The 25,852-nt window shown below is 42.6% G+C and overlaps 1 protein-coding gene across 6 annotated transcripts in view; it reads left to right on the plus strand.

Moving 5' to 3' along the window:
- Positions 1-25,852, plus strand: part of WWP2 (WW domain containing E3 ubiquitin protein ligase 2) — a 146,734-nt gene that overhangs the window by 27,889 nt on the left and 92,993 nt on the right. For all 6 annotated transcript variants that reach the window (XM_086351545.1, XM_086351550.1, XM_086351548.1 and 3 more), the window contains 2 exons: positions 530-677; positions 1,029-1,150. In XM_086351545.1, coding sequence (XP_086207671.1) covers positions 530-677; positions 1,029-1,150 — 270 coding nt within the window. The remainder of the gene's footprint in view (positions 1-529; positions 678-1,028; positions 1,151-25,852) is intronic.

The following is a 25,852-nucleotide window of genomic DNA, read 5'->3' on the forward strand; positions in this document are numbered from 1 at the left end:
GCGGTTTTAAGAACTTTAGAAAATGTTCGTATCCTTTGGAAGAATACTCAGACATGCATGCAGATACTTTATACATTTGTGGTCATTTTTCCTGAGCCAAAAGTTGGAGGCAATTTATTCAACAATGGAAAAATAGTTCACTAAATTATGGCATATCCTTATAAATGGGCTTAGGTTGTAACTTTTGAAATGAATTTTGAGGGGAGAGGAGTTTTTAAGGAATTAGGGACGTAAGAGATGAAAGTCTAGAAAAAGTCTGTATTCACCAGATATCAGAAAAAGTCTAGTATGACTTAATGATAATCATCCCAGTGTTTTCAGGTTAGGAGTGATTTTTTTTTATCTTCTTTTCTTGTGCTATATATATATTTTTATATCCTCACATTTTAAAAAAGTCCTTTTAGAATGAGGGAAAAGCAAAATTTCTCTTTTTAAAGGAAACAACAAAAAAGAGGTAGAACATGTGCCACAGGGGGGCAGCTGGGAGCCCTCTGACTCATCCTTGACTTTTTCTGTCTTTCCCGGCCAGTGGTGTCAGCAAAGCCCAAGGTGCATAGTCGTCAACCTCGAATTAACTCGTTTGTGGAAGTGGCTGTGGATGGACTCCCCAGCGAGACCAAGAAGACTGGAAAGCGAATTGGGAGCTCTGAGCTTCTCTGGAACGAGATCATCATTTTGTAAGAGAAAACCCCTTCTCTCCGAAGGCAGCTCCCCTGGGGGAGGTCGAGAAGGGGGTTGTGGGAGATCCAGGTTTCGTGTATCAGCCTCTAGTCCTCTGCCTTGGGTACCTGAGGCACCTTCTCTTCAGGTGTTTTTACATTGTCGAGCTCACAGAGCATTCATTGTTTGCTAGATGGTACAGGGTCAGCTCGGGTGGGTGGGGTGGGGAAGGGTATCTGTGACTGTCTTCCTCTTTGGGGTCCCCCCTTGGTCTCCAAGATGACAGCAGTATAATTTCTCTGCCTTCTTCTAAGTTGCAGGAATGACTGGTCTGCTTGGATGTGATGAATCAAGTATTTGTTTTCCAGGAATGTCACAGCCCAGAGTCATTTAGACCTGAAGGTCTGGAGCTGCCACACCTTGAGAAATGAACTGCTAGGCACCGCCTCCATCAACCTCTCCAATGTCCTGAAGAACAATGGGGGCAAAAGTATGTATGATGCAGGGGTGGCTGACGTGATTCATCTGTGGGTGTGGGGAAGGGATATGAGGTCAGGGATCTCTCTCATGTGGCGGATAAACCTGGGTGATGCCGTTTCCTCCTGGACCAGGGGCTGCAGTGACTCTGCTCCCTGTGCATAGGATCCCTGGAGTTCTAGGGAAGCTGAGGGCTACCCTCTGCTTCTACTGTGGGACTCAGCCCCCTTGGTCCAGGGCCCTTCATGCTGGGACGTTTCCCTCTTGGTCTTTCCTCAGGGATATGTGTGCTCTCCTTCTGCCCCTGCCCCTCTTTTCCTAATGTGTGATGTGTAGAATCAGACTGTTGAATGCTTCCAGCCTAAATCATTTTTTCCCAGTCTGATCCCTCAAACAGAACAAAGGAGCTCCATGCGTGTGTGTGTGTGCACGTGTGCGTGCGTGTCTGCATGGGATGGTGTTACAAACGGTGCTCTGTGCAGGCACTTGATAAACATTTCCTGGATATTGGAATGTGATGGAAGCTCCATCATGATTATTCAAAGTGTCTCTGCTACACAGAGATCTAAATCCTAACGTCTGTTTATTGCTGTTTGTGGTCAGTGGAGTAGCTCGTGGTTGTGGCATCTGGACCCTCCCTCATAAAGCCTCTATTCAGAGCAGCACCAGATGTGGTGAGGGAATGCCACAGAAAGAAAGCCTCCTTCTTCTCTTGATGTCTGCTGTCTAGCAAATATTTTCTGAACGTGGATGTAGCTTGAGAGAGAGGTGGGGCTGGGGAGCGCTGAGATTCAAGGGTCTCGCCTTTCTGAGCCTGTCCTTTCTGATGGGCCTCGTGAGTGCTGTGCGAGGCTCCCCCAGTCTCTTCCTTTCTGCTGGGCACGCAGTAATGTGCATCCGCTGTGGATCTGGGAATCGTCTGAAATCAGGGCCTGCCTCTGTTCTAATTCTACAGGGAACTACCCCCTGCTCTGTCTTCCGAGTTGGTCTTTATTTTCTCACATGCTAGTCTACCTTTTATAATTTGATTTTAAGGGTAATTATGTTTACTATGTCATTTGGAAATATACTTCTGGGCATTCTCCCGTTAGGATCATCAACCGACATGCATGTGCTTTTCTCTCCTTTTTCTTGTGTCTGGTTGGCATACTTTTGCTTTCAATGGCAAAGGTAATTGTAGAAAAACTGGGACTTGCACAAAAGCACAAAGAAAATAAAATAAATTCCCCTGGAAGCACAGTACCTAGTGATAATTATTATTAACTTTTTGATATATACCATTGAGGTTTTTTTTTTTTTTTCCTGTATACAGTGTCTTAATATTTAAGATGTTAGTGAAACAAAATTGAGATCATACATGATCATATTATTTTGCAACATGCCTTTTTTTCTTCAAAATTAATATAGAGACTTCCTTGATGGTTCAGTGCTTAAGACTCTCTGCTTCCACTGTAGGAAAGTCTTAAGTAGGAGGCATGGGTTCAGTCCCTGGCCAGGAAACTAAGATCCTCATGCTGAGCGGCATGGCCATAAAAAAAAAAAGAAAAATTAGAATGTGTTAATATATTTTTATATTAATTGTGATAAAAAACATATAACATAAAACTCATCTTCTTAACCATTTAGAAATGTACAGTTGAGTGTCATTAATTTCATTCACATGATTCTGTAGCTATCACCTCCATCCATCTCCAGAGCTTTTTCATCTTGCCAGACTCGAACTCTGTACCCATTAAACAGCAACTTCCTCACTCCCCTCAACCTCCACCATTCTACTCTCAGTCTCTTTGAATCTAGATATTGCCTGTAAGTGGAATCATGCGCTTTTGTGTCTTTCTTCTTTCACTCAGCATAATGTCCTTAAGGCCCATTCACGTGGCATGTATCAGAATCACCTTTTTTCTCTTTTTTAAAAATTTATTTTATTTTATCTTGGTCAAGCTGTGTGGCTTGCAGGATCTTAGCTCCCCAACCCGGGATTGAACCCGTGCCCTCAGCAGGGAAAGTGCAGAGTCCTAACCACTGGACCACCAGGTATTTCCCTGGAATCACCTTTTTAATGTTGAATAATAGTCCATTGTATGGATACACCACATTTTGTTGGTCCATCCATCCATTAAAGGACACTTGAACTGCTACTTTTTTTCCTGTAGTGAACAGTGCTGTTGTGAACATGGGTGTGCAAATATCTCTTCAAGTCCATGCTTTCAATTCTTTCGGAAATATATTCAGAATAGAATAGCAGGATCATGTGGTAATTCTCTTAATTTTTTGAGGAACTACCATACTGTTTTCTGTCACTGCAGTACCATAAGATATATCAACATAACTTTAATTGTTCTTCAAAAGTTAATTTTTGATGTCTGTCTGGTAGTCGTCTGTCAGATGACTGTGTGAAAATTTAAGGTTGAACACGTGAGTAATTTTCAGTGGTCACAGATGATTTTCACAGTCACAGATAATGCTGTGATGGTACTCTTACAAGTTTACAGATTTTTGTACCAGTTGTTGAAAATTTGGGTTAAATTACTGAACACTGACTTGCTGGATTTAAATACTTTTCAAGGCTTTGGACACATATTGCAAGACTACTCTCCAGAGAAGTTCTCCCCATTTATCCTGCCATCAGTTTTTGACGATGTGGCTGGTTTCTATTGTACTTTGGCATTTATTGGATTTGTTTGTAAGAAGAAAAAATATGTGTGTGTGTGTGTGTGTGTGTGTGTGTGTATGTGTGTATTTGGTAATTAACATTATGCCAGATTTGCTTCATCTATTTTTGGCTGCAGTATTTTATTATTTGTTTATTTTATTATTATTACTTTAAAAATAGTTTCATTTATTATTTATTTTATTTTTGGCTATGCTTGGTCTTTGTTGCTGTGCAGGGGACTCTAGTTGAGATGAGCAGTGGCTACTCTCTAGTTGCAGCGTGCGGGCTTCTCATGACAGTGGCTTTGGTAGCGGTGGAACACGGGTTTAGTTGCTCCTTAGCACGTGGGATCTTCCTGGACCAGGGATTGAACTGATGTCCCCTCCGTTACAAGGTGGAATCTTAAACACTGGACCACCAAATTAGCCTTGGCTTCAGTATTTTAAAGTAAATTACAGATGTTTCAAGCTTTTATCCTAGATTCTTCAGCATGCATCTCATTAAAAAAGGACTCTTTTTTTTTAAACATAATTACTTTTTTTTTTTTTACAAAAGTACCATTGTCACATCTGGCAATATTTACATGAATTCCTCATTTTCAACTAATACCCAGTTCATATTTGATTTCACCATTTATCTCAAGGTATTGTTTTACAGTTGGTTTCCCTGAACCTGGGTTTGGGCAAGGTCCCCTCACTCCTTTTGGCTGTTATGTTTTCGAAGTCCCTCTACCTCCACTCCACTTTTTTTAAGGCTGTGATTTACTCCAGGAGACAGAATATTTTTTAAAAGTGTGTTTGTTGCCTTATTAATGTCCTTTGCTCATTTTTATACTGAAATTTACTTATACTGCATTTATTTTATTTATACTGCATTTTAAATTTATTTATACTGCAGTTTTCTGTCTTGATTTTGAAAGAGCTCTTTATATATTAAGGTTGTTATTCTTTGTCTTATAATTTTTGTTTTCCCAGTTTTTCATTTGCATTTTATTTTTGCAATCATTTAAAAAAATTTTTTCCATACAGATGTTTTAAACATTTTGTAGTCGAATCTTTCACTTTTTAGGTTTTCAGCCTTTTCTTTTATGATTTGAAAGGCTTTCCCTCTCTAGTTTACTGTGATTTTGTTTTTTTTTTAACTTAATTCTCCATCCAAATGAATTTATTTTTGTGTTCACTGTGAGTAGGGATATCATTTATTTTTTATTCTATTTTTTTAAAAACTGGAATGTAATTGCTTTACAATGTTGTGTTAGTTTCTGCTGTACAACAACATGAATCAGCCACTTGTGTACATATACCCCCTCCCTCTTGATAAGGATCTAATTTAATTTTTCCAAATATTTAACTGATTACTTTAGCACTGCTTATTGAATCTATATCCCCAGTGACTTGACTTGCTACCTTAAGCATATATTAAAAACATATGTATATCTGGGCCTGTATGGGGAGTTTATATTTCATTTGTTGTGTAGTTTCTAAAATATCTATTTATGTATTTGCTCTGATCGTAGTGGCAGTGCATGGAATCTTTTAGTTGTGGCATGTGGGATCTAGTTCCCTGACCAGAGATCAAACCCGAGTCCCCAGCATTGGGAGCTTGGAGTCCTAGCCACTGGACCACCAGTGAAGTCCTTGTTTGCTTCTTCAATTGGCCTTTTAAAATCACTTTGTCTTAGCTATTATAACTGACAGTCCAAGTTTCTCTTCTTTTCAAAATCTTCCTGTTTTTTTCTTTGCTTGGATGATACCGTCACATGAACTTTATTTTATTGGGTTCTCCCCTCTTTCTATTCTCCTACCCCAAATCCCTTGAGATTTTGTTGGAATCCTGACGTATGTAAAGTTTCCTTTATGGAGAATTTCATACTGATTCTTCCTACACGGGAACATGGAATGTCTTTAAATTCACTCAGGTCATTTTGAAGTTATCTTCAGATAGATTCTTTTAATTTTTGGAGAAGCTTTGATATTAGTTTTAGTGGGATAATTTCCTATTATGTCTTTTGACTTAATGTTTATTACTGGTATATGACTGTTAGTGTTTGTATTTTTTATAGTCAGTCAGTTGCTGACTTCTTAGTATAGATTTTCAACAGTTTCTTTTGGTAGACATTTTTTTTTTTAATGTGGGCCATTTTTAAAGTCTTTATTGAATTTGTTACGATATTGCTTCTGTTTTTCTGTGTTTTGGTTTTTTTGGCCATGAAGCTCCCTGACCAGGGATCAACCCACACCCACTGCATTGGAAGGCAAAGTCTTAACCACTGGGCCACGAAGGAAGTCCTTTGGTAGACGTTTATATGGTTTCTAAGATCAATAATTTTGCTCCTCTTAGGAGTTAATTATACTTTTTTCTTGTCAGTTGCTTTGCATACAACTTCCTGTTTTAGTGGCGATGGAATAGGTATCCTTTCCTGTTTAATAACCAAGCTTATATTATAGTGACTTCTTCAGGTATGAGGTTGAGGATTAGTTGGTAACCTGTCTTCTTGGTTTATTAATTATTGTTGTCTTTTAAAAAATATCTAGATGGGGTTTGAATTTTTAGCCAATAGTTTTTAAGCGGCCATTTGGATAATTACATGATTTTTCTCCTTTTGATGTATTATATTAATTTCCATGTAGTAACAACCTTAGAATTTCTGGAATATACCTAATTGCTTCTGATAGATTATTCCTTGAAAATTTTGCTAGAATTGCTTATTCATATTTTATTTGGGAGTTTTCCATCTATATTCATGAGTGACATTTGTTTGTAGTTTTGTACTATTTTTGTCAGCTTTGGAATTGAGGCTAGGCTAATTTTATAAAGTAAATTGAAGTGCTTTCCAATTTTGGGAATAGACTCTATAACATGAGAATTATCTGTTCCATGAGTGCAGGAAAGAGCTTACCCATAAAACCAACTAGGTCTGGCAGCTTTCTCTGAAATAATTCTTTGATGACTTTTTCAGTCTTTTCCCCCCATAATGATTGGTTTGTTCAGCTTTTCTGATTTATCATGAGATATTCAAAGTATTAATATAAAGATTTTAGATAGCATTCTCATTTTTAAAAATGTTTCTGATTTTTCTCACTTAAAAATGTTGATATTTGTGTGGAAGTGAAAGTCGCTCAGTTGTGTCTGACTCTTTGTGACCCCATGTGGACTATACAGTCCATGGAATTCTCCAGGCCAGAATACTGGACTGGTTCTCCAGGGAATCTTCCCAACCCAGGTATCAAACCCAGGTCTCCTGCATTGCAGGTGGATTCTTTACCATCTGAGTCACAAAGAAAGCCCAAGAATACTGGAATGGGTAGCCTATCCCTTCTCCAGGGGATGTTCCTGACCCAGGAATTGAACCGGGGTCTCCTGCATTGCAGGCGGATTCTTTACCAACTGAGCTATGATATTTGTGTATTTTTTCCCAATTTTTTTCTCTTGCCTGGCATAAACATTTTTGTTTTAATTTTTGGCTTTTGATTTATTTTTTCACAGGACAGCTATTGTATTTGGACTTATCAATTATATTGTATTTTCTAATGTTAATTTCCATTTTTAGTGTTAACTGTTTTCAACACTTTGTTCTAGATTTGCCTTATTTATTCAGTCAGTCGTTTATAGCTGTTTGAGTTGAAAGCTTAGTGCCTTTTTACTTTTGTACTGTCTTATTTAATAATGAAAACATTCTTGCTTTAATCATGCTTTTGATTTTCTTTCCCCCTTGGTATTGAAGTTGTTTTCTTCTTTTAAAAGTGCACAAATCTTAAGCGAGACAGCTCAGTGAGTATTTACGTATGTCCACATCTGTGTAATGACCCCTCACATCAAGAGAGAGAACCTTCCTAGGACTCTAGGAGTCTCCCCATGTCTCTTCCTTGCCCTGCCCTGAGATAACCACTATTCTGAATTTTATCATTATTGATTCGTTTTGCCTGTTCTTGAATTTTGGTATCACTGAAATCAGCTAGTGTGTTTTCTTGTGCCTGACTCTTCATTATATCTGTGAGATGCATCTGGGCTTTTGTGTGAAATGAGAGGTTTTTTTTTTTTTCCTTTACTGGGGTGTGGTATCCTACTGTATGAATATACTACAGTTTATTTGTCTTGTCTCCTGTTGGTAGACATTTCCAGTTTTTAGCCATCATGAGCAATACTGCTGTGAACATTCTTTTTTTTATTTTGTTTTATTTATTTATTTGGCTGCACATGGTCTTAGTTGTAGCACAAGGACTCTTCAATCCTCACTGTGGCATGTGGGATCTAGTTCTCTGACCAGGAATTGAACCCAAGCCCGCTGCTTTGGGAGTGTGGAGTCCTAGCCACTGGACTACCGGGGGAGTCCCCTGCTGTGGACGTTCTTAAACATGTCTTTTGGAGGACACAGGCACGCACTTCTGTTAAATCTGTCTACCTGCCTGTCTCTATATTGTGGACTTGGTTCATAGGGTGGGCGCATGTTTAGCTTTAGTGGAGACTATCTGCTGGTGAACTGTTTACCATCCCCTATGTTTTGCCAGTTCTGCTCCTTTTTTTGTAATTGCTATTGTGACTTTCTGTTTGAGCCCAGAGCGATTCAGGAGAGTGTTTTCTGTGGCTCCCAGGAGCTGTGTTGCTTATGGCAGTGGCTCCAGCTCCTGCTGCTCTTGCTGACACCAGCCTTAGCACTTTGAGCGTGTGGCTGGGTTGAGTTGTGAGGCACATCAGATCCGAATCTGATGGAAAAATCTGGGCACTGGGCTGCTTTTTCTTAGAAAAACAAACCTAACCTGGCAATGGCATAGCTGATAACAGATAATACTCATAATGCCTTCCGTGCAGAGCAAGGCTGCTTCTGGTGATTGCAAATCTGTTGTGTAGAGAGAAGTGGTTAAGAATGTGTAGACTCTGAAGTCAAACTCCCTGGGCTTGACTCCTGATTCCCCCAGCTTTGTACATCAGACAGTCATTTCACTTCTCCATGCTTCTGTTTCCTTGTCTGTAAAATATTGTTTTGAGGTTCAGTAAGCTAACAACAGTACCCGACACATATTGGTACTATATTAGTAGTAGCAATGGTAGTTATTAATATTATTCTGTCTCCTCTGATACTTTCCTTCGCAAAGATTAGAAAGTTCACATCCCAAAGACGGACAGGCAGAGACCTCCTTGCCTAAATGGGAGGCAGCCCTGAGGTTGTTCCAAGAGAGAATGCAAAGAGTGGACAAATACAGTCTTTGCAAGTGTGAATGCTGAATGAACACAGGACGTTTCAGCACTGTGGTCTTGGCATCTGTTCTCCTCTGGGAGCTCCTGGGCCAGAAGTGTTTCCAGTGGCATCTAAGGTTTCGTAGGGAAGTGGCTCCCAGTAGGTGAGATAATCCTCCTCTCACTGTGGCTGGGTCTTCCTGGAACCACTTTTCCTGGGAAAGGGCAGGAGGGTGGCGCTTGCCTCACCTGGCATTTTTCTGCTCCATGGGACATAATCCGTCCTTTCATTCTCTCCCTTGTTTTCCCCTGGGTGGACTTGGAGGTAGACTGGGAGACCCAGCTCATGTTTCCTGTGTCCCTGCTGGCCAGCAGTGCTACAGTGGAGGCTTTTACTCAAGTCCGGCAGTTACGTAATGGTCAGCCTTGGCCAGCTCAGCGGGGACGTTGACCCGGCTGTTGCTGCACATAGAGGACTTGACCAAAAGTCCTGGTCTGGCTCTTAAGGATGGTTCTAGTCATCTCTGTGTGGAAGCCAGCTTTTGAGGTTGAATATTGATTTTTAAAACCTTTTTGTTCGGGGTATTTTCAAACATAATCCCTACCCGCCCAACTTCAGTGACCATCGGCATGTTTCATCTGTCTCCGCCCACTGGGTGATCTTCATTTCTTTCTAGCTTGGTAGCAGGTAGGGTCTGAGACCCACTTTTCTCTTGTAGCTCACCTCTCTGGCACCTGGCCTCATCAACATTGCAGAACTTGGCACTACCAGACTGTCCCACTTTCAAGGAGGGAAAATGGCTTAAAGTAGATTAAAAAAACAAACAAACAAAAAACAGCCAAACTTCTTTGTTTTAAAGTAATTTCAAATTCAGAGAAGTGTTATAAGACTTGGACAAAGAATTTCCTAGACTCTTCATCCATGTGCTAATATTTTGATGTGTTTGCCTTAAACATCATCTGTATATCTGTATCTACATGTGTAGTGATTTGTTGAAGCATTTCAAATTATAAACCTTATATTTTTTTATCCCTAAATATCTAAGTGTGTGTTTTCTAAGAGGGGCTTCCCTGGTTGCTCAGCTGGTAAAGAATCCGCCTGCAATGCAGGAGACCCCGGTTTGATTTCTGGGTTGGGAAGATCCCCTGGAGAAAGGGGTAGGCTACCCACTCTAGTATTCTTGGGCTTCCCTGGTGGCTCAGTCGGTAAAGAATCTGCCTGCAGTGCAGGAGACTCGGGTTTGATTCCTGGGTTGGGAAGATCCCCTGGAGGAAATTAATCAAATCAAGAAATCTGACATTTTTACAATATTGTTATATAATTCATATTTTCCAGTTGTTGCAAAAATGAATTTCAAGTGATTTCTTCCCCTGTCCTCCACCCCATCCAGGATCCCATGCAAGATTATGCGTTGGATTTGGTTATCCATAAATCTGCTGTCAGTTCCTCAGCCTGTTTTTGTCTTTGAGAGCAGTGTCCTTTTTAAAGTGTTCAGGCCATCTTTTTGTGGAATCCCCTCAGTTTGGATTCAGAGTACACATTTTTGGCAGGAACACTAGAAGTGATGTTGCATCCTTGTTATTGAGTCAGACCAGAGGGCACCCTACTCAGCTTGTTTCATTATTAATGACGTGAACTTTGTCCATCAGGCTAAGGTGGGGTGTGTTAGGTTCTCTATTGTCAAATGACTATTTTCTCTTTATTTATTTACATTAAAAAAAATTTTTACTTTTGGCTGTGTGGGGTCTGTGTTGCTGTGCATAGGCTTTCTCTGTTGCAGAGCGCGAGGGCTCCTTTCTGCTGCGGTATTCGCTTCTCATCGCGGCGGCTTCTCTTCTGTGTTGCTGTGCATAGGCTTTCTCTGTTGCAGAGCGCGAGGCTCCTTTCTGCTGCGGTACTCCGCTTCTCATCGCGGCGGCTTCTCTTGTTGTGAAACACAAGCTCAGGGTGTGTGGGTTTCAGTGGTTGTGGTGCATGGGCTTAGTTCTGAGCACGTGAAATCAGACCGGACCAGGGATGCAGCTTGTGACCCTTGCTTTAGCAGGTAGATTCTTTACCACTGGACCACCAGGGAAGCCCCGTTTTTCTCTTTATAAATCAAAAGTTATTTCTGGGGAGATACAATACTTTGACAACATGTAAATATGGGTTCCTCATGGCGCCTTCACCTACTAGTTTTTGCATTCGTGAACGATTTTTGTCTGAATCAGTTAATACTGTGATGGTTGCAGAACTTTTTTTTTCCAATTTAGTCATTCCTTCTATATTTAGTATTTGGTATACTGCTGTAAGGAAGAGCTTTTCCTTTTCCTTTATGTAGGTATGTATTATCAGTCTCATGGATTATTATGTAGGTATGTATTATTATCTCATGGATTCTTCTTTTATTCACGTGTTGTAATTTAGTATTTTGGTGCTCAAGTTATCCTTGGTTTGGCCAGTGGGTACCTCTTTAAGCTCGCTCCTGTATCCTTTTGGTAAGTCCCCATCATATTTTTTTTCCCAAACATCATCTAATATACATAGAATTTACTGTGTGATAAAAGTGGCATTTAAAATCAGTAAAGGACTTCCCTGGCAGTCCAGTGGTTAGAGACTGCATGCTTGTACTGCAGGGAGCGCAAGTTCTATCCCTGGTGGGGAAACTATGGTCCCACATGCCACGTGACACACAGCCAAAAATAAAGAAATAAAATCAGTGAAGAAAGGTGAACAAATGGCATTGGGACCATCAGTTAGCCCAGTGGTTTCAAAGTGTGGTCTCCAGATCACCTGGAAACATTAGAAACGTAAATCCTCAGGCTCTATCCCAGTCCTACAGAATCTGAAACTGCAGGCAAGGCCCAGTGATCTGTGTTTTAACAAACGTTCCAGAGGATTCTGAGGCCTGCTCAAGTCTGAGAACCGCTGAGGTACCACGTGGGAAGACGTGCAGTTAGATACCTTCCTTATGTAACACTTGTGATGGTTTTCTTTATTTAGTTTTTAAGATGTTTCACTCTTTAACCAATCTGGAGTTTACTTTGATGTATGGTGTAGGCTGAGGATCTGGTTGTACTTTTTCCTCCTGGGTTTTACACAGTGTTAAACTCTTTTCACCGGAGGGAGTGTCAGTCTCAGGTTGGACATCTCTCTTCTTTTTATTTATTTATTTGGCTGCATCAGGTCTTGGTTGCGTCATGTGGGATCTTTTGTTGCAGGGCACGGACTCTCTAGTTGTGGCGCATGGGCTTAGTTGCTCTGTGGCACGTGGGATCTTAGTTTCCCCACCAGGGTTCAAAATCCATGTCTCTTGCATTGCAAGGCGGATTCTAAACCAGTGGACCACCAGGGAAATCCCTGGACATAATTCGTCTCACTGCTCTTTTTCTTCAAAATGTTCTTGGCTTTTGAGCCTTCAGTTTTCCTAAAAGACTTTATGTACACACACACACACACACACACACACCTATTTCTGTGCCCGTATATTGGATTGGCCAGAAGGTTCTTTCAGGTTTCACTGTAACGTCTTATGGAAAAACCCAAATGAACTTTTTGGCCAGCCCAGTATTCTGCATGATGAATTCATGCTGCAATTGGTAATTCAACCTCACAGGGTTCTTTCTAACTTTCCTCCTTTCCGTAGAGAACCCTGGCTCTCACCATCATCCATACATTTACTCACTTCCTCAGTTCTATATACATAGGAGGTGGTTTGAGAATTGTTGAACCCAGACCTCTGTGACAAATGAAGTGCCTGCGAAAAGCTCCTTGCTTAGCTCTTCCTTTTCAATACGTGTCTGTTTTCTTTCCCCATGTGTGTCTCCCAGATTTAAAAAAAAAAAATGAGAGAGAGAAAAAGCAAACAGCTCCCTATTTATTTAAAAATCTTTTAAGCAGAGGGCTGTTACTGCACTTTATGTTCCGAGAACAGATAGGCCAGTCACACGGGCTGCACTGCCTCCCTCCCTCTTCTGTGAGGATAAAGTGTTCTGGTGGGTGGGCATCTTAAGGAGGCAGGCCTGACAGACAGTGCTTGCATTTGTTTTAAAGTAAACACAGTTTTTCCAGTTTTTCAACTGAAAGATAAATAAAATCACTGATCCTTGGAACCTGAGTCAGAGAAGGGAGAAAATTTTAAAACATTGCTCCTCAGTTAAAAACAGTTTTAAGTTCGAGAAATTATTCACAATTTCTTCAGATGAGGAGCAGGCGGGCAAGAGACAAAAGTGAAAGGAAGGATGTGACAGTCCTGTAAACTGGTAGGGAGCTGTTATTTAGAACATAGCTACAAACTGCAGCGTCTTGATTAGGCCTGATGGGAGAAATGGCCAAACCAGTCCTGGCATAGCCAAGTAGTCACTTTTATGAACCTGGCAAACCACTAAGACCTAGTTATTTCAGTCTTATGGAATGCTCGCAGAAGACTTCTGAGAAATTCGGCCTTGCTCCCCAAATTGAAAACATTATAATCATCCCTCGGTGTCTGTGGGACCCCCTCCCCCCAATACCACAGTCTGCAGATGCTCAAATCTCTTCTATAAAATGGCATAGTATTTGCATATCACCTGTGCACATACCCCCATATACTTTAAATCATCTCTCGATTACTTATAACACCTAATACAACCTAAAGAAAGAGAAAATGAAGTCGTTCAGTTGTGTCCGACTCTTTGCGACCCCATGGACTGTAGCCTACCAGGTTCCTCCCTCCATGGAATTTTCTAGGCAAGAGTACTGGAGTAGGTTGCCATTTCCTTCTCCAGGGGGTCTTCCCAACCCAGCGATCGAACCCGGGTCTTCCACATTGCAGGCAGATGCTTTACCGTCTGAACCACCAGGGCAGCCCTGATACAACCTAAGTGCTTTGTAAACAGTTGCTGGAGCACAGCAAGTTCAAGGTTAACTTCTGGGAACCTTCTGAAGTTTCTTTTCCCTGAATATTTATTAAAAAATTAATTATTTATTTAATCTGGCTGTGCTGGGTCTTAGCTGCAGCTTGCAGGATCTTCGATCTTTGTTGTGGCATGTGAACTCTTAGTTACTGCATGTGGGATCTAGTTCCCAGACCAGGAATTGGACCCGGCCCCCTACATCAGGAGTGCAGAGTCTTAGCCAGTGGACCACCAAGAAGTCCTTCCCTGAATATTTTTGATCCACACTTGGTTGTATGTGTGAATGGGGGACATTTTTTTCATGCTTATTGGAAAAAAAAAAGACAAAAACTTTGTGAGTGCTAAGTATGTACCAGGTATTGTTCTGAATTCTTAAGATTACATATACAACATACTATACTATGCTATAGTATAATATAATATAATATTATATATAATCTTTCCATTTAATCCTCCTGTATACCTATCAGGTAGGTAGTACTGCCATCCCCTTAGATGATAGCTTGCCCAAGATCACATAGGAAGTGGTGGCAGAGCTGGGATTTAACCTAGGCCTTTTGTTCTCTGAGTCTTTGTCTGCAACCTCTGTTAATTACAGCCTTCCAAAGAAAGTGAAAATGTGAGTCTCTCAGTCGTATCCAACTCTTTGTGACCCCATGGACTGTAGCGTGCAAGGCTCCTCTGTCCATGGAATACTCCAGGCAAGAATACCAGAGTAGGTTGCCATTTCCTTCTCCAGGGGATCTTGACCGACCCAGGGATCAAACCTGGGTCTCCTGCATTGCAGGCAGATTCTTTACCGTCTGAGCCACCAGGGAAGCCTTCCAAAGAAGGAGGTTAAAAATCACTGGAAATTTTATTTTTTCCCTACAAAGCTTCAGATCATACTCTGTTATTATGAACTCCAATGGATGTTTGTGTTTTTTAGACTTTTTTTTTTACAGCCCGTTAACAAATAGTGTTGTGATAATTTCAGGGGAACAGTGAAGGGACTCGGCCATACATATACATGTATCCATTCTCCCCCAACTCTCCTCCTGTCCAGACTGCCACATAATATTGAGCAGAGTTCCATGTGCTATATGGTAGATTCTTATTGGTTATCTATTTTAAATATAGCAGTGTGTACATGTCCATCCCAAACTCTCTTAACTGTCCCTTCCCCAGATCCTTCCCCCTAGCAACTATAAGTTCATTCTCAAAGTCTGTGAGTTTCTTTCTGTTGTGTAAGTACGTTTGTTTGTATCATTTTATTTTTTTTAATTTATTTTAATTGGAGGCTAATTACAATATTGTAGTGGTTTTGCCATACATTGACATGAATCAGCCATGAGTGTACATGTGTTCCCCATCCTGAATCCCCCTCCCACCTCCCTCCCCATCCCATCCCTCAGGGTCATCCCAGTGCACCAGCCCTGAGCACCCTGTCTCATGCATTGAACCTGGACTGGCAATCTAGTTTTCACATATGATAATACACATGTTTCAATGCTATTCTCTCAAATCATCCCACCCTTGCCTTCTCCCACAGAGTCCAAAAGACTGTTCTATACTTCAGTGTCTCTTTTGCTCTTTCGCATATAGGGTCATCATTACCATCTTTCTAAATTCCATATATATGGAGTATTAACTCATATATATGAGTTAGTATACTATATTGGTGTTTTTCTTTCTGACTTCACTCTGTATAATAGGCTGCAGTTTCATCCACCTCATTAGAACTGATTCAAATGGCTGAGTAATACTCCATTGTGTATATGTACCACAGCTTTCTTATCCATTCATCTGCTGATGGACATCTAGGTTGCTTCCATGTCCTGGCTATTATAAACAGTGCTGTGATGAACATTGGGGTACACGTGTCTCTTTCAATTCTGGTTTCCTCGGTGTGTATGCCCAGCAGTGGGATTGCTGGGTCATATGTCAGTTCTATTTCCAGTTTTTTAAGGAATCTCCACACTGTTCTCCATAGTGGCTGTACTAGTTTGCATTCCCACCAACAGTGTAAGAAGGTTCCCTTTTCTCCACACCCTCTCCAGCATTTATTGTTTGTAGACTTTTTGATAGCAGCCATTTTGACCAGCATGTGATGGTACCTCACTGTGGTTTTGATTTGCATTTCTCTGATAATGAGTGATGTTGAGCATCTTTTCATGTGTTTGCCATCTGTATGTCTTCTTTGGAGTATCATTTTAAAGATAATTTTTTAGAGCAATTTTAGGTTCACAGCAAAATTGACAAGGTACATGGACATTTTTTTTATTCAGCACTAACCTGGTTAATATTTTGTTGTATATCCACTTGGCTTTTTGGGGTATGTACGTATGTGTGAATATATAACTTTTTTCCCAAACTGGGAACTGACTATACATATTGCCTTGTAACTTGCTTTTTTTCCACCCAGTTTTTCTACTTCAATGAAACTAGATCCTTTTAATGGCTCCAATAGCATTTTTTTGCTATGAATGTACCATAGTTTAACAGATCTTTTATTGTTGGCCGTTTCTCCTTCTTTACTACTATAAGCATGACTTTTCAGTAAGTTCTTGTAAAGATACCTTTGTTTTCCTGTCATTTTTCTTAGGGTAGTAAATTCCTGGGCATTCATTGCTGGGTCAGAAGGCAGGCGAGTTGCAAGTTCCATGATACCCACGGCCTGGGTCTGCTGCAAAGGCTGGATCCATTCATGCACCCACTGTGTGTGTGCACGTGAACTTGTTTCCCTTACCCCCAGTGGCGATGGGCATTGCCAATCTTTTAACCTCTGCCAGTCTGTTGGGCTACAACAAGTGATTTCTCTTTGTTATTTTCATTTGCGTCTCTTTTCTTTTCTCCTCTCATTTCCTTCTTGAGGAACTCTCAGGCAGGCTTTTACTCTCGCTGCCCTGCTGCAAATATTGTACCAAGTCTGTGGTCACCTCCGTGTGGCTCAGTTCTCATTTCTTGAGTTGGAATCCATCACTTCCTGACCTGCTCTCGTCACTTAGTTTTCAGGACACCATGCCTGGATGGTGTTCTATCTCTCTGGTAACTCTTTTCCAGTCTCCTTGGCTAGTTTCCTTCTCTCCAGTCTGAAAACATTGGGATACCCCAAGTGACCTAGTTTTCATCCGCCTGTTAATTTGCACCTCTTCCTTTCATGATCTTATCTGGCCTCATGACTATAAATTTGGTCTGCACACCTATGACTGGTACCCTTTGCCTTTCCTTGAGCAGCCCTGTATTTCCAGCTGTCTAATCAGTGTCCTCAAATTAACGTGATACAAGCTGAGCTACCTGCTTTCCTGGACTTCCCAGGTGGCTCAGTGGTAAAGAATCCGCCTGCCAATGTAGGAGACATGGGTTCAATCCCTGGGTCAGAAAGATCTTCTGGAGGAGGAAATGACAACCCATTCTAGTATTCTTGCCTGGAAAATCCCATGGACAGAGGATCCTGGCAGGCTGAAGTTCATGGGGTTGCAAGAGCTGGACATGACTGAGTGTCTGAGCATGCACATGCCATATCATATGTATTTTACTTATTTATCTGACTTATTGTCCTCTATAACTGGTATGTTAGCTCCATGAGGGCAGTCATTGTTTGGTTTTTATTGACTCTTTTTTTTTTTTTTAATATTAGCAATTACCTGATATAACATGTTTATTTATTTTATTTTTGACCACACTTTGCGACTTGCAGAGCTTCCCCAGGGTACGAACCCATGTCCCCTGCAGTGGAAGTATGGAGTCTTAACCACTGGACTGCCAGAGAAGTCTGGTTTTTGTTAACTCTTGTATATCCCCTAGCCCTGTGACTAAAGCACAAAGAAGATACTAATACAATATAATGTAATTTGATAATATTTAGTATTAGTATATTATATATATATATAAAATAGGCACACTTAATTAGATTAGTGAGGATGAACATATCTTTGTGTGACTTAGGTTTTGTGGCCTGTGTCGTGGCTGAAGCAGAGGTGGGACCAGGGTGGCGCTGAGTGCCCTCTCTCAGGAGACATTGGTCAGAGTCCATCCCCAGCCTCCAAATGCAGAGGCCTTTGTTTCATTTTTGCCTCCTACGTCGGTGACTCCTGTTTTCCTTGATTGGCACCAGCTGCCAGGCACTAGGATTTAAACCTGTCTGTAACAGTCTCTGAAAAGCTCCCTGTGTGTTGCTTTCCATTATTGTGCACCTCAGGACAGATACGGCCAAGCCAGAACCTCAAGGAATTCCCGAAGAAGCCAGAAGCCACCCCCTCCCCCTTCCCCAGACCCCCCTTCCCCCCGCCGGCTTCTCAGAGTTACAGCCGGGCCCATCCGTGGTTTCGGTGTCAGTGGAGAGCTGGTTGAAAGAAAAGGTCCTTTTAGCCGGGAGCCTCAAAGAGTAAACACACAGGCCCCAGCAACGCATGTGAAAACAGACCCGCTCTCTGTGTCACTGGCTGAGAGGCTGCCTTGTGGAGCCTCACTTGAGAAAAGAAGAAAAGCTTTTTCTGTCAGGAAAGCCTTTCCCGTGGTACGTGGCCGCCCCAGTGTAGCCTGGGGTTTCAGGCCGCCTTCAGTGCGTTCTGTAAACTTATCGGCTTTGGAGGGCAGTCAGCCTCTTGGGAGTGTATATTTAAGCAAAGAGTGATTCCACCCCTCAGAGCATGAATGCCTACCAAGGCGGTCCCCTTTTTTCTTTTTCTTGAGATATATTGAGAACTTTTGCATTTTAATCCATAGTATGTGGTCAGATAGTTTTCCCCTTTCTTCTTTTTTTTCCCTCCTTAGACTTGCGAATTTGTCAGTGTTGGATCAGAGTTTTGTGGGACAGGGAAATTTCCTTCTTTTTATTTATTTATTTTTTGCCCACACTGTGTGGAATGAGGGATCCTAGTTCCCCAACCAGGGGTTGAACCCATGCCTTCTGCATTGGGAGACGCGGAGTCTTAACCACTGGATCACCAGGGAAGTCCCCCTTCTTTATTTGTCAGCGTTCACACAGTAAGTCCCTTTGAGCACCAGCTTGGATGCTGGAGATGCAGCAGTGAACTGAGGCAGACATCTTGGAATTTAGGATATAGAAAGGAGAGTGGACAGACTGGACAGGCAACCAGCGCAGACTGTAGCTATTGTGACAGATACAATGGAGGAAAAGTACAGGGTACTTAACCCAGCCTGGAGACAGGGGCTGTTGAGGACGGCTTCCTGGGGGAGGCGACACCAGAACTGTAGAAGAATGAGAAGTGATTGTCCAAGCCAACAGTAGAAAAGCATTCCAGGCTGAAGGAAGCTTTGCAGCAGGAATGAACTTGGTTCACCCAGGTCACATGAGAACGCCGGCTGGGCCTGGGCAGTGAGAGCCACTCATGATTATGGCCCAAAAAATGGCAGGAAGGGGGCACCTGAGCAGCACTGTCCGTTAGAAATGAGAAGTGAGCCACATATGGAACCTAAAGTTTTCTAGTGGCCACATTAAAGAGAGTAAAAACAGAAGCAAGAGGGTCAAATCAGTTTTAATGATCTGCTTTCTTCAGTCCAGGAGAAGGAAATGGCAACCCACAGCAGTGTTCTTGCCTGGAGAATTCCATGGACATAGGAATCTGGTGATCTGCAGTCCATGGGGTTACAAAGAGTCAGACACGACTGAGCAACTAAGACTTTTCTTCAGTCCAGTATATCCCAAGTGTTACCATTTTGATATATGAAACCCGGTGTATTGTTTATACCCCCAGCACACCTCAATCGGGACTGGCCACATTTCTAGTCCTCAGTGACCACATGTGGCTTATGGCCGTCACATTGGACGTTGCTCATATCTAGAGGTTAAGTTACTCAAGGAAGATTTGGGAGACTTTTCTTCTAAACCAGGTTGCTAGTTTGTACTGTGCGTGCAGTTCTAGAAACTTCCTCCAGTCCTCTGAAACCTGTCACACTGTGGTGCTGAGCTGCCTCCTAGAGGGCCCATGCTGTCTCTGATCATTACAATCTGCTTCTGAATTGACTGCTGTTTCAGGCATGAAATGGTAACCTTGCAGAGAACCTGGAATGGGTGATAGGAAAACAAGACTGTTGCCTGGATCTGAGCTGTTTCCTTCCCTTGCCAGAAGAAAAAGAAAAAACCCAACAAAACAGCCCTGAAACATTGCATCTGACGGTGCGGTCTCTGTCTCTGTCTTAGCATCTTTCCAGTAGGCCGTATAGCAGTGTCAACTGTAGTCACCATGCTTTTCATTGCACCTGCAGGTCTTTATTGATCTTACAACTAGAGGTAGTTACTTTTTGACTGCCTTCATCCTATTCCTCCTCTATGCTAATTAAAAAAAAATTTTATTCATTTATTTGGCTTCTCCAGGTCTTAGCTGCAGCATGCAGGATCTTCAGTCTTTTTTGCAGCATGTAAACTCTGTTCCTGCATGTGGGATCTAGTTCCCTAACTAGGGATCAAACTGGGCCCCCTGCATTGGGAGGGTGGAGTCTTAGCCACTGGACCACCAAGAAGTCCTCACTCTGCTGATTTTTTTAAAAGCAGAACCTAAACCATGGAAGTTCTCTTCTAGCTGGGCTCCTACATTTGGCTGTTCAGATGCGGTTGAAAAGGAGGTTTGTTCATTGAAAACCAATCTGTACTGTATTTAAAATACAAAGCCTAGATTCTGTGCAATGGAGAGTGATGATGTGGTTGCCCAGGTTCCCTGAAGGCGCAGAGAATGGATGAGCTGCTAAGACAGGCCTGGTCTAGGAATCCTAGGAATTAATGGGTGATGAGGACTTTCCCCAGCTTGGGGAAGAGGACTTCTGGTGACAAGGCAGCAATAACTCATGTAAACTGGCAGTTTATTCTAAAGACGTACCTTTCCCAGATCTGTATTTATTCCCTCTAAATCACTTTAGAAATAGGCGATAGCTTGACAAACAGTGAGATTCACCAAGACAAATGAAGCATTTTTTTTGTTTGTTTGTTTCCTGTGTTAAGAGGACACTCTGTTGATTCACGAGAGACTCTTTGTCTATAATGTACTTGGTAGATAGATGACTCTGATGAATAGCTGGTTCTGGAGTGTTTATGCGGGTGCTTTTTTTTTTTTTTTGCAAGTAGAGAAAAGCATTTGTAGCTGTAGGGGCTTGGACTTTAGAACACTGGGACCCTGCATCTAAAAAACGATGTTAATCAGCTATACCCCAGTACAAAATAAAGAGTTTAAAGCTACCAAGAAAAAAAATTAGAGCAATCATGATTGATGAATCTGTTATAAACCGAAATGAGGATGTGTGTGCCTAACCTCTCCTCCCAATTCTTGTGGTTGAAGGCGAGCTATCCCTCTTCCTCCCATCTGAAGGGCAGACTCTCCATCCATGCTTTGGAGCCCACCCTTTCCTGCCTTCTCAGGTCTCCTTTCTGACTTTGCTGCTGCTTCTCTGCCTGTTCTTCTCTGTCTTCTTTGCAAGGTCATCTTCATCTGTTTGATTATGACCTGAGTTTCCTACCATTCCACCCGCTTCTTCTGTTTTCACATTCTTATCCTCTTTACGCATAATTACCTTGTGCAGGTGACCCATAGGTTTGAATCTCCAGTCTAGACCTTCCCTCTGAGCTCTGTACCCAGTGCCTGACTGCTGTCTTGCCGTCTCTTTGTGGATATGTCAGAAGCCCCTCAGATTCAGTGTATTCAAATCTGAACTTATCCCCTCTTCCCTGGACCTAGACCTCTTCTAGTGTTTCATATTTCAATGTATAGATCCTCCATTTGCCCAGTTAAGTAAGTGAGAAACCCAGGAATTGTCTTTGATCCCTCCACTCCTCTTGGTGGTGGTCTCTGTCTCTGTCACTAAGTCGCGTCCGACTCTTGCAACCCCGTGGACTGTAGGCCGCCAGGCTCCTCTGTCCATGGGATTCTCCAGGCAAGAATACTGGAGTGGGTTGCCATTTTCTTCTCCAGGGGATCTTCCTGACCCAGGAATTGAACACGGGTCTCCTGCATGGCAGGCAGATTCTTTACCAACTGAGCTACAGTCCACTCCTCTTGTCCACCTTCTTTGCTGGTCTGTATACTGGTTCTCTTGGTTTTTATCTTTGCAAGTCTGTCCCCTTCTAAAACCTCCGCCTCTACTGGTCTGGTTCTTCCCTCTGGCCTCCTGTCTGCTCTGCCTGCATCTACTCTTACTCCCCTCCAGTCTATTTTCCATGCTGTGGAATGATTTTTAAAATCATGAAGCTGATGTTGTCACACCTTGACTAATTAAAAACTGTTAAGTACCATGCTGCTGCTGTTAGGATAGAGAAAGACTTCAACCCTGGGCGTACAAGCCACTGCCACATCTGGTCACCACCTGGCTCTCCTGCCCCATTCTGATCACATCCCGTTCCACCCACACACACTCGTCTCTGTGCAGTTTCCCAGATGCATCTCGCTGCCCGTAGATGTGCCCGTCCAGCCTGCTTCACACCCACCCCCCAAACCTGCTGGCTCTCTCCCTGAGACTTCAGATCACAGCTGAGTTGTCAGTTCCTCAGGAACCTTTTCCTGATGCTCTGACCAGGCCAAGTATCCAGTGCTCATGGCACCATAAGGTCTCCTGCATGAAATCTGTTTCACAGCTGCAGCTTTACATTTCTCTGGGAGGTTATTTAGTGACTTTTGTTTTTATCACTGACTTGGTGAGGTTCCTCAAAGCAGAGAGACCATGTCTATTTCCATTCTTCATGATAACACAGCTTCTAGCACAGTGTCAATAGTGGATGCCCAGAAAATGCATCTTGAATGAATGCACAAGAAAAAAAGAAAAGTTCACACACTTTGTGAAATGAAGCTCTTCTCATTTCTGGAGGAGTTAATGCAACCCTCTGTCAGCCAAGACTTTAATTTAGAGATGATTATTAAGAACGGATTCCCAGCGTTAGCCTGGAAGAGACTTCCAGGCCACGCTAGGACTCTCACACCTTGTGCTCTGGGAAGAGGGCATGAGTGACGGGGGCTGCGGGAAGGTGGGGTGAAGCAAAGTCAACATTGGTACCCCAACAAGAATTCCAGTGTTTATGACCTGCTGCTAGCCTGGTAGAAAAGGCTTTCTCTTGTTAGGCTCCAACTGAGGTTGGAAGCCAAAGAGACATCGTTAACAGTAAATCCTGGAAGCCCCTTGGCTTCCTTTACTAAGTAGGGAACGTGAAAGGGTGTTCTCTTTAAACCTGGGGTAATCTCCAGCCTGTGTGTGTCTGAGTTAACGGGGAACCAGGGAAGGGAAAGGAGTCTGTTTACTCTCTGCCCTTCTGGAATTTCCTGCAGTTCCGTTTTTCTGTGCACCAGTGTTTCACAGCTATGTGCAGAAGGAACACTGACCTGTTAATGAATGCCCTGCTTATTTTCACTTTCTTCTGATGGGCCTGTGGGATCAAGGGCAGAAGGAGGCAGGAAGAAGGAGGTTTGTTTGCTCCGCTGCACAGCTCTGTTAAGGCCAGGTTAGTCATGTCTTCACTGGGCTTCTTCTGAGACTCCTGGCCCGAGAGGACTTGGTTTCCCCTGAAAGTATCCTACTTTGTGTCCTGTTGGGTTTTTCTCAAATTTCCAGGTTGATCCTTCCATTTGTATTCCTAGTCAGGAAGAAAAAGGGAAGAAAATATTTTTCCTTTTATAAGATAGAAGTGTATATGTGCACATGCATTTTGGGGGGTGTGAGGAGAGGGAGGGACAGTCATGATAGAAGATGATTCTAAAGTAGAAAGTCCTTTTGTACTTGGTGGTGAGACTGTCCAGGTAGGGGTTCTGGATTTAACTGAACTGCATTATAAGGGCACAGTTTGGCAGTTCTGGTATATGTAATTTCTTTTTTCTTCTTCTGTGGGAATGAGGAAGGTAGCTTCCATGCTCTGTTTATCTATACTTATTGGTACCATATGCAAAAAACATATTAGAAAGTCCAAGTCGGGAAAGGGAAAAAGTAACTCTTAGAAAAATATTAGTCATCCTCGTTGCACGTAACAACTCTTCCCAATAGGAAATTATTAACCCGAAGCCACTTGCAAATCTGAAGCTTTGCAAGCTTCTCAAAATAAGAGTCAAGAGCTACTCCTTAAGCAGGTTGATTGTATATTTTCTTCTTTTTCGTTTTTCAAGATGTGTAGGTAGTGTTAAATTTGTATTTTTTTTTTCAAGTTTACAATCTCTGTTCTTTAGTATGCTGGCTAAAAAAAAACCCCAAAAACTATTCTGGAAAGTGTCAAGCATCCACAAAAGTGGCAAGAGTCGTCCATGAATCCCTACTTGCTGAGGTGGTGTGTGCTTCCACTAGGAAGCACCCAATGTCTTCTTGCCTCTCCCAGTTTGCAGCTTTTAAAGAGATTTCCTGGCACAGTACTTGAGGATTTTCCTAATTCTTTTCCCCTAGCTTCTAATATCTAACCCTACTGCTGTCTTTGACCTCCAGAAAGTAGCATCACAAGGTATTGGTAACCAGAGGGTTCTTATAGAACAGAAGAGAAGAAATAGGCTTGCTGAAGTTCACATGCATTCAGGGCCTTAGCTTTCTTCAAGGAACTGAAGTCTCTTGCCAGTGAAAATTTTTCATGATGTATGTTCCACTTGATTGTAATTGAACCTGACTTCTTCCAGCCATGCTCTAAGTGGGCACTTTTGCAGCCCCTGCCAGTAATGTGCCCAGAGCTTTGATTCCAAGAGCCTGGTGGGCCAGTGGAGCTTGGCTGGTGTGCTAGGTGGGCAGCCATAGGGCTTTCTTAACACATGCTGGCAAGGAGGAAAGGGGTGTTTCCCTTTGGCACCCCATACCCAGGAGACACTGCCATCACTTGGACTGGCTGCCCGCCATGACCTCCTCCCTGGTCTCATTTACTTCCTCTCTCGCTCCTCCTGCAACCAGTGTGACGGCGCTGCCACAGGTATCACCTCCCTTCCTTGTTCACAACCCTCTGGTGGCTCCCGGTCTCACGCAGAGTGTACGCCAGACACTTCGCCAGGGCTTCAAGACCTTCCTTGTGAGTTCCCGCTTCCCGCCACCCTCATCTCCTACTTCTGTCTTTCCTCATCCACTCCAGCCACAGCGGCCTCCCTGCCCTTGCTCAGACCAGTCAGGTGTGGCCCCCATTTGGGGTGCCTGTGTCTTACTCTCTCTCTGCCTGGAATACCCTTCCTCCAGACAGAGACATGGCGCCCCTGCCTCATTCTTCTTTAGGTCTTTGCTTCACTGTCACCTTCCTGGTGAGACTTTCTCACCACCCCAGGGCCTCCTTCCACCTGTGTCACTCCCCGTCTCCTTCCCTCCTTTCATTTTTTTTTTTCTACTGCATTTGCTGCAATCTAATGAATTATGTGATGTACTAAAAAAAATGGATAGTGTCTGTTTGCCTCTGCTAGAATATAAATACCCAGGGGCACAGCATTTTGTCTCTTCCGTACCTGTTGGATGTCAGAGACTGGAAGAGTGAGTGCTTGCTCGCTATACACGTGTGAATGGCACGACTGCAGATGGAGCAGGGCCGCACGAGATTGAAGGAGGTCAGTGAGCCTCCGATGCTGAATCTGGTTCCAGTTCTGGAACTCGACTTATAGCACCCATGTTTTCATCAGCTTTTTGATTTTTGAGCAGTGCCTGAAAAGGTCCGGGGAAGACCTGGTGCAAGAGAAAGGCCCTTTGTGGAGTGCATGGCATGGCTGGAGTGAAACCTGAGGGCCCCAGAGGCGAGGTGGCTAACGTTGCTATTTATAGCTCAGATTCCAGTATATGTTTTCCAGCCACACTTCTTTCAGCCTCCCCTGTATGTTCAAGTCTGTCACTCAATTAGCTAATGGTTTCTTTAGTCCCATTATGCATTGTAGGGCTCCCCTGGCTCAGGTGTTTTTTTTTTTTTTTAAGAGAATAATAGAGTGTTCTGTTCTCAGAGGTTTAATTTTGTAATAACCTTGCCAATTAAAAAAAAAAACAAACCTCTTTCCCAACTTTTTAACTTGCAGTTTTTTCAACATACAAAAGAATTGAAAGAATAACACAATGAACACCCAAATGCCCTCTACCAGGAACCAACACTCCTTAAGAATT

Source organism: Bos grunniens, chromosome 18 (assembly GCF_055505025.1).
Source record: "Bos grunniens cultivar Pamir isolate PY7600 chromosome 18, Bosgru_T2T1.0, whole genome shotgun sequence".
Lineage (NCBI taxonomy): Eukaryota > Metazoa > Chordata > Mammalia > Artiodactyla > Bovidae > Bos > Bos grunniens.